Source organism: Cupressus sempervirens, chromosome 4 (assembly GCF_028749045.1).
Source record: "Cupressus sempervirens isolate cs-2001-9-10 chromosome 4, ASM2874904v1, whole genome shotgun sequence".
Classification (NCBI taxonomy): Eukaryota; Viridiplantae; Streptophyta; class Pinopsida; order Cupressales; family Cupressaceae; genus Cupressus; species Cupressus sempervirens.
In genome coordinates, this window is record NC_143121.1 from 857,511,797 (window position 1) to 857,521,639 (window position 9,843).

General features: G+C 35.2%; 1 protein-coding gene across 1 annotated transcript; it reads left to right on the forward strand.

Moving 5' to 3' along the window:
* Positions 1 to 4,979: 4,979 nt before the first annotated feature.
* On the forward strand, positions 4,980 to 6,575 carry LOC149564116 (tubulin-folding cofactor C-like). The gene has a single exon (XM_089827195.1). The coding sequence runs from the start codon at positions 5,145 to 5,147 to the stop codon at positions 6,282 to 6,284; it is 1,140 nt and encodes a 379-aa protein (XP_089683321.1). The 5' UTR covers positions 4,980 to 5,144; the 3' UTR covers positions 6,285 to 6,575.
* Positions 6,576 to 9,843: the final 3,268 nt, after the last annotated feature.

The following is a 9,843-nucleotide window of genomic DNA, read 5'->3' on the forward strand; positions in this document are numbered from 1 at the left end:
TTAATTATTAATTAATTATATCTGTCATATTCACCTATTTAATTAAATTTATTTAATTAAGTAGGTTCATTTTCCTAAAGTATTTAAATTTAATTTAAATACTTCTAGCCTTAATGTGTTAAATTTAACACATGATTCTCGAAAATTCCCGTTTTTAAATAAATCTTATTTATTTAAATCCTCACATCTCATTAGTTCTTCTAAACCTATGATTAAATTAAATCCTATTTAATTTAATCTAAAGCCTAGCCTAAAACCTAGCCTACACCCATCATTTTCATCCTCTTAAAATCTACTTCCTCATTTAATCCCACTTAATCATCCTAATCACTTTCCTAATCCCCCTCATTAGCCTAAGTGTGTGCTCACACATGTGTGAGACCACTCCCTCTTGCAAGCTTTGTCCCCCACTCTTCTCTCCAAGTTTTCTCACACATGTGTGAGAAAACTTTGAATTTTGACCACTTGCATGGCTTGCTTATGTGTCTTCTTGTGGCACTATGTGGATGCCACATAGATGCCACCTCACACAAGGCCTCTCTCAAGCCTATAAATAGAGCCCTTGTCTCAAGCATTTTCATCTCCCATTATTGCATTGTTATCATGTTAGTTTGAGACTTGAGCTTTCATAGTAGTTTGAGTTTAGAGCTTGCATCGTGATTTCTAGGTTGCATACTAACTATTTGGTAGCTGGTTTTAGTTTTCATTTGCATTGTTCATCTAGTTTACTTATGCATTGCATCTCCATTTCACTTCCATTTCACTTCCATGTTAGTGTAGCTTGCATATCTAGTTAGTTTCTTTGTTGCATTTCATATTCTCACTTTGAATACCTTCAGGTATGGCTTTCTCCATAGCCATTTCTTGAGGTGTTCTTCATCTCATGTAGTTTATGTTCATAACTTCATCACTCACCTTTGCACATCCACATTCAAGAGATTCACTACCTTGTTGTGTTTGGGAGAGCACACCAAATATACCCCACATCCTAACACACCAACAAGGCCTCTCATGGGTGCCTTTGTTGAGCTATAGAGGTTGCTTGATGGCTTGATTTTTTGGTAGCTTTGAGTTGCAAAACTCAAGCAAGCATTAGTTTGTTTTGTGAGTATTTGATGCATGTGTTTTAACTAATGTTTGTTTGTTTATTCATGCTCCCAACAGGCCACTTCTTGTAGCATACAGGTTCTACTTCTTAAACCTTCTCCTTTGGCCTGTGAACCCTTGACTCCTCCCACTTCATTTCCCCAATCAATATTTTCTCATCCCAATTGAGCAAGCACACTTAAACCTTCTTGCAAGCATCTTAATTCCTAGCCAAACAACTCTAGAATTGCCTAGGGCTCACTTGTGGAAATAGAAAATTTATTCTACCAACCTCCAATAACCATATTTACATAATGTACAGAGGCTACTTCTTGAATCCCAAAGGTCATTAAGTTTTAACCATGGGCATTCAAGTTCTAGCCATTCTAGTCAAACTGCTATATACATAACAACAAGAAACACAAAACAAAACAATTATCAAAACCTAGTAAAATGTATTGAAAGTCCTCCAAAAAGAACACAAAGATCAGTCACATGGTATGAAGCAACTAATCCCTACAAAACAATAGGTCTTGTATCAAAAAGGACATATTCTATGTATATTTCTCTTCTTTCACATGATTTGCAAACCCTTAAAGTTGGTTGATCTATCCTTATATACTTTGTTTCTAATTTTCTAGACCCTTAGGTTGAATCCTAGACCTCTTTAGTGAATATTCCTAAATTTGAGGAAAAGTTGTCATGACAACTTTGCAAAATTTTAAAGTTGTCATGAGCAACTTTTGCAATTTTTGTAAAAATGACCTTTTAACACCTACAACCTATCTAGTTTGATTCAAATCTACCCAAATTGATCCAAAAACATCTATGGACCTCATTTCAACAATAATTTCTCAATTTTGAGGGATTTTGCAACTTTGACCATAATTGACCCTATCAAGACCTTATAACACTAATTAGGTCTTTAACAACTAAAACATGATCACACTTGCCCTCAACCTATGTTCACACACTCCAATACACCTTGGGAATTTATAACTAGCCCTTATTTGGTCAATGGTTGGCTAGGCCATTTACAAGCTAAAATGACTATTAGGGTTTGCCTTTTCCCTAAGGTGCTCCTACACCAGTTACACTATATAAAATAAGGAAACAAGGGTGCTAAATATATTTTTAAAAATTTAAACTATAAATGCATAAAATATCAAATTTTAGATATCAAAGATGAATCCAAATTTCTTCACTCTAACTCTTTATAAATTATGATGAAGACCTTTGCATATATAACCATTGACAAGATATCCAAAATGCTCTTGAGGAGACTGTTAAAGATTATAAGGCACAACACTTGGTGAAGGTTGTGCAAATGGGGTTGCAAGTAGAGTGAGCTTAACCATGGAGGAAATTCCATAGTTAAGCACACTTGAGCTAGAGTAGTACTGGGATGGGTGACCTTCTAGACAGTCCAGATGCTTCACCTATGTGAGCATCACCTACATCCAATGAGTGGTAAATGTTCCATTCTTTTTTATGGGAGATGGGTTTGTGTGAACCATGGGTCAATGCATTTGACTAAAAAAACTATACATTTAAATCCTGATAGCAATATCACAATTTGACTTGTTGTGGAAAATATCTCCTACCTATCATCTTTTCTAGTTTTAATTTTTCTCCAACTTTCAGTGTGGGCTATGTCTCCCCTTCCTCGGCTTCGAATGATTCCATAAGTTTTCTTTGCAAATGGATTTATCAAGGGAGGTTACTCAAGAAAGATGAAGCAACATAATTAATGAAGACGTAGATGGTGTATCGCTGAGAGAGGTTGAAGGAATTTTGGGGAAATAATTCATTCTTTCTAATCATATATTTAGGGTTAATACAAAAATCCCAACAAATTTTGTTACTATTCACTTTCTTATGTGTTTGCAAGATTGAAAGCTATGCATATTTGTAGAAGGGTGTTTGTTAATAATTTGTTAGGTGACATGAAAAGATCGCGGTGAATGTGGATGGAAATCTATAGGTTTCTTGATTATGTCCTTAAAGAAGGAGATGTGAAAATGATCATCCTGAATTATCTAAATAGGCCTATTCTCTCATTAAGGTATAAGAAGAGTATTGAAAATAGTAACTCAACAATAGTTAAAAATGTGGAACTTTTATAGTGTTGGGTTGGGTTAGAAGGGATTGTTGATTTTGACTGGTAGAAAAACTATGTTATTGAGGAAGGGTTCTCTTCTTCTTATCAATGACCAAAGATTGTAGTTGTTAAAAATATGGAAGAAGAGACTTTCATTTGCGTAAATAATCCAAAGCCAAAAAAGAAAGGGAGACATTACCATGGCAAGACATAGTCCACAATAGTTAACTCTTCCTCTTTGTCACTTGTAGATGGCAACACACAAAATGTGGGACGTAGAAGGTCAAGGTTGGATAGTTGCTATATGCCAATCTTAGTGGAATGATTAAGGCTAAAAGGTCATATTTTTGCACCTATTCTAGATAAGGAGTTCATTATGTTTCTTGGATATTTCGTTCTAGGTGATCTATATTATTTTGGTTATTGTTAAGACTTGCTTTTCTTAAGGTTTAGTTTAGTTTGGGATCATGATTGCTTATATGCTTGTTGAAGCTCAACTCTTTGGATAAGATATCATTATACTTTTTTATGACATACTTTTAAGTTATGTATATATTTAATCATTAGAAATACATTTTTTTAAGTATAGTGAAGTGATAAATTACATCTTAGTAAAGTAGTAGAATATGAATATTTTTTTGTGAGTTAAAAGTTGACTATATATTCAAAAATGTAATTAAGGTTAAAAATTATTTTAAATAAATAGGGTAAGATGAATAATGAAATGGAAGATGATATGTTTTTGTGTGTGTGTGTGTGTGTGTGAAAATTACTTTTATATGCATAAACTTTATTCAATTTAATAACTAGAGATCATTTTAATGAAAAATAATAAATAACTATAATGATAAAAAATATACATTAATGTAAAATATAAATAAATAATTACTAGTATAGATATATTAAAAATATTTACAATTTGTGTATTTTGTTTGTTTATTTTGTCCTTTCTTACATTTTTAATTTTAATTTCTAATAAAGATTATTTATATCTCCAAAGTTTATAATTTTAGGAAATATTTTATGTAATTTTTTTTTAAAAAATATAATTTATTTATAATAATTATTATGATTTTGACAAGTAAATTGTTGTCAAATTTAATCTAAAATAATAAATGTTAACATTAACACACTCACCCTATCCCACTCCATCTCATAATGTCTATTAACATTAATAAAAATTACTAAATCTATATATTTCATTCAATTTATCAATAAATATCTTAAATAAATCTATCTAAAGAAATGCCCATAGACATCCACTACAAAATGATTAAAATTTAATTTATGCACCCAAAAATATTTATATTTACTTAAGCTTTCAATTTTTTTTCATGATTTATATCTCAAACATTATAATCTTAACAATATCTTATGTGGTGTTTACTAAATTAATTTTAAAGGTATATAATATTTATAATAAAATTGGAAACTTTGATGTGTAGATGATTGTCAAATTTAAGCTAGGCTCAATGGACCCTTGATATGACTCACAAAGAGCCCACCAAGGATAAATCTTGCTAAGTGCAAGGCAAGTGCAAGGCTCTAACATCAATAGGGAATCATACACTGGGTGATTTTGACGGCGTGGATGTCCATCAGTTCAATCCTTGGTTCTAAGTCTAAGAAGTTTCAAGCACGAGTGGGTCCATATTAGGTTCCTAAATTGTCTTCATGATGGCCTTCCATAGTTTGTACCATCCTAGTTAGAATGCCTATCTACATTAAAACATAATAATATTTGAAGTAAAGTAAAATCTATATTTTAAAAAGATATAATGAATAAAATTTATAGTTTTTTACTGCCATAAATTGTACTCAAAATGTGCCGATTGCCAGTGAATCAAGCAACCGCAGGCACCATGCTCGCAGTCTCAAGAAAACTCATAAACTCTCTTCGAATTTCGTTGCAGATAGATCGAAATTGGAGGTGCGCTTGTTTTACATCTGTAAATTAATGCTGAAGCTCGTTCCAGCGATGGCGGAATCAACTGAAACAGAGCAGCAATCGTCAAATGCAGCTCCAAGCTTTCTGAAATTCAAATGTAACGAAGAAACAGAGGCTTCGATCCAGGAGAAAAAACGCGCCGAAATGCTCAAACATCTTGGAGATCTCAACAACGCCCGCCTTCAGCAATCACAGTCACATAAGTCTGAAACACTCTCTGCGCCCGTCTTTGAATCAGTTGAGACGTTTTTGCAACATTTTTTTCAAACCAAGCAAAACATCCATAAGGACCTCGATGAATATCTTGATAAGGGAGATAATCAAGAAAACACCCTAGTTAAATCCGGTTTAGAGACCTTAAGTGCCGAAATCGCTAACCTCGAAAAGATGGTGGCTGAGTGCTCATACTATCTGCCTTCGTACGAAGTGCGGAATGCTCGTAACGCCATTGCAGAGCTCAAGGAGCGTCTGGAGAATGTCAATTCTAAACTTTTGCCAAAAAAGAAGTTTTCATTCAGAAACAAGGTCAGTAAACCAAACCCCAAAATAATTGAGGAAAAACCCTATATAGAAAACATCGACAGAAACGTAATTGGTGAAAACAGTTTTGTTTTCTGCGATACCGCAGGCCTGAGAAACAAGCATGGAGTAGTCGTGGTAAAAGACTTGGATCTTTCCAAAGACGGGGATTTTGCATTATCCAATTTGGTTGATTGTAAAGTGTATCTCAGGGGTAGGTTGAGGGCTCTCTTTATCCACAAATTGAAGGGCTGCCAGGTATTTGCCGGGCCTGTTATGGGTTCTGTGCTGATAGAGGAAGCAGAAAACTGCGTGTTCATGCTTGCATCGCATCAGATTAGGATTCACCATACTGTAAATACGGACTTCTATCTTAGGGTTAGGAGCAGACCTATAGTTGAGTATACTAGCAATGTAAAGTTTGCTCCTTATGCATTGTTTTACAGAGGGATCGATGAAGAGCTGCAAGAATCTGATCTGAAGGATGAAACTGGAATGTGGGCTAATGTGGATGACTTCAGGTGGTTAAGAGCAGTGGCATCACCCAATTGGAGTATAATTCCAGAGGCTGATCGGTTGCCACTCCTAGATATTTCTGATATTAAAGCAGTTGAAACAGCTCTACCATGATCAATTGTATTGAAATGGTGGTTTCCATGCAAGGTAATTTCAAGGCAAGGATGGTGTGCTGAAACTAACTAAAGCCATTCTGCTAGGATATTTTCTTTTATGTGTGCTGAACAGCTTTATAGAATTTTACAACCAAATCCTAACTACACCAATAAGTCTAGAGCTCTCTTGTTGCCACCGTTGAAATGAAAATGAATATTTTCTGTGACTTGGTTTTTAAAAAAACATTTTGATTGCAAAGACAGCTCAAGTTTTTGAAATCCTAATGCAGAATGAATGTTTCTATCTAAAGCAACATACTTTTCCAGATTTAGCTCTATGAAATAAACATGTTTGTCATATTTACTCTTTTGCACGAAATGTGACATCTTAAATTCTTTTGCAACCCAAAACCTTTTTAGGCTCATTTAGGAGGCCTCTTTGTTTGAAGTTTAAAACTTCTAAACATGATACATAAAACAAATGTATCTTTTTGGTGTCAGGGATTTTACTGTCACTAGTTTTGAGTGAGGTTGATAAGTCTAGGATAGTTTGGATGTTCTGTTTCAACTGTACAAATTGGTGATTCTGTGTGGGTTTTTCTGTTCATTCACATAGCTTCGTGAAAATCTCATCAAATTAGCCACTTAGACTTACTGTAATGATTGATGTGCTGCCATAACTGATGCAGACACTTCCAAACATCTGCAATAAATGGTCTTCAAGCTACTCTGTTTTAACTTATCATTGAAACTCAATGCATCAAATTAAACTATATAAACAAGGCAAGCGTAAAATTGGAAAATCAAGTCTTAACTGATTCAGACACTTCTACACCACTAATCTAACACTTACTAAGCTAATTTGGCTAAGAAACAAATTGCAGAAAACTGCAAAGATATGGTAGAAAGAAATGAAACTCACTATAACTATTTATTAAAGTATAGAGCCGTTACATAATATCCGCACCACACAGCTGTTTGTATACCAACTTTCCATCAAACATGCACTAAAACATACGAAGTATCAAAGTTATCTGCAGACTGCTGCCATTGTTTCATATATCCAAATTCTCCATGATGCTAGTCTCTATTGCTGGAAACATACAGTGGAGGAGTCCTTCTGGCTGTAACCCAAAGGACTATCCAACCATATATTTTGAGGGCAGATGGTTCATTTGCATCAGATAACTATTCCTTTTAATTCAGGGAACTGCAGGTGCCTATATCCTGCTGTTGACTATCATTACCACTTCCACAATCTTGAATCCTATAAGGTACATGCAAAACATCTAATTCAATTCCAACTTTTCAGAATGGCATAATATGTACTGTAGTAGTTGTTCCAATAAGTTTGAGTCATTAGAAACTACTATCAAATGTAGAAAATGCAGTTAATCATGCCTTCTGCTTTTGAGAAATTTGTCTAATGTGTCTCCTGATTTCGTGGAATTAGTTTACATAAATAACAATGCTGAGAAAATATCTAATTGACATTATTGGCATCCAAAATCTCTTTCCCAAGGAATAATAACAGATCAAGCTCTGTATACAAGCGTGGATAACCAAGTTGTTAGCAGACTGGACACTGATATTCTGTAGCTTATTTTTATCATCTGAGTAAATCTAAATTTTTAGGAAGTTCCTACACCAGCATTTTATGGAAGCATCTTTTACAGAGAAATCGATCCAATCCACACTTAAACCTGTTGTATGAGCTTGATCCAGTTGCTTTCTCTGCGAGCATGAAGGGAGAGAAAACCTAACTAATATTTGGGGTGGTACTCGCATGAGTAGTTGCTTTATGGAGCTGTTACCATCCTATCAGTTAGTCTGAATATGCACTTGGGGGGAAGGGGTGTGGGGGAGGGTGTCAATCAGCGCAACAACATTTCTGATAACTGAACTGAAGAATTTCCAATATAACCAAGATGCAAAACAGAAAATAATATAGAACACTACAACATCCAACATCCAAACAATTTCACATAAGACACCAAGATTTTTGGTATCGTTGAAACCGCTGTGGACATGGAACCCACAATATTTCACTGAGCTCTATGTAATATGGCCTGTTAGGACCAATTACAATCACCTTGTTAAAGGCATGCCCTGTTAGGAGTATCTTAGCCTTGTTAGGAGCTAGAAGGTCCTCTTAAAGACTACTCAGCTAAGAGATTCAAAACACAATCAAATGTGTTACCCTGTTAAAGGATTTTGCCTTCAGTTTCTGTGCTGCAACTATTAGGGAACATCAAGTAGAATGATCTGACAAATAGCAACAATATCTTGCTTGGATAGATCCAATTAAGCTCACACTTCCTTTTCACATGCAATCTGTCTCTTTTCTTGAATCACACTCCTTGATTCTTAATATATTGCCACTGCACACATGATTTCTTTCTCTCTTCTCTTCTACACACTTCTTCCATGCATAAACTGTTATTAATATATATTCCCTCAATTAGGGTGTTCCACCGCCTTATCACATCATGAGACATTCAAATTTCCCTCCTCACAAGCCCTCCAAGCAAGTTGGAAATCATCTCCAGCTTGCACCGACAGTATAATCCAATCGCGCATCGATTTGACAAGAAAGTAAAAATGTGTTACATTTCCCTAGGTTCATGCATGTCTTCGTTAATTTTTGGTCAACTCAACCAATACAGTTAATAACTAGCTTTGCACATCAGCATTGACACACCATCATGTACCCCTCTAGTACTGATCAATTCCACAAACCAAGTTGACATCACCAAGCAACAATCTGACTGATTATTCTTCACTGCTTTCTCTGTCAATCATCAGAATTCAATAACTTTATTTATCAATTTCCCAACAATGTGTGGTAGCAACAGAAAGTCACCAACATGGTCAGGATTCTATATCTCCAATCACACAGTTTGATTGCATCCATGTAGAGTACACCGATCAAATTCTCTTGTCTGTTCCTGCTCCTGTTTCTGCGCTGTGAACCATCTTCCTGTGTTCACCAATTAACCATAACTTGCATCATTCATATATTTAGGATGCGTAATCGTAGAGTTAGCATACATGACATGTCTAGATGCCATTCCCATGACAGCGTACCATAGTACACACCAGAGCATGTACTGATCCTATTCTATATGTACTGATCCTATTCTATCATGACTTAGTGACTTAAGGACGTAGTCAATTTACACAAGTTCACCTGATCAGCATCCTTCTGTTCAGCCTTGTTGTAATATTGCACAGTTGTTGCAAAACCTTGTTGCAGCAATAACAACACCATGTCATACCAATTTCCCATCATCTTAATCAAATGCCAACAACTGTTACTATTGGATGAGGCAAGATAATTGGGATTCAATCAATTCCTTGATGCCGAGATCATATTCGAACTTCTGAGAATACTTTCTTGCATTATCGGGATAGTTCCTCTCTAACTAGTTGAATAGAAAATGGAGGAGGGAGGAGAAGGGACTGGTTCTTGCCAACAGAAAATGGAGCTACTGGGGGGAAGGAAGGTAGGAATTGAGTTGTGTCTTCATTATTTGAAACCTGTGTTCCCCCAAGTTTCTGGTACGGGGACGGTAGGG

Coding starts and splice junctions, on each gene's coding strand:
- LOC149564116 (XM_089827195.1), top strand. CDS start 5,145: ATGCTGAAGCTCGTTCCAGCGATGGCGGAATCAACTGAAACAGAGCAG.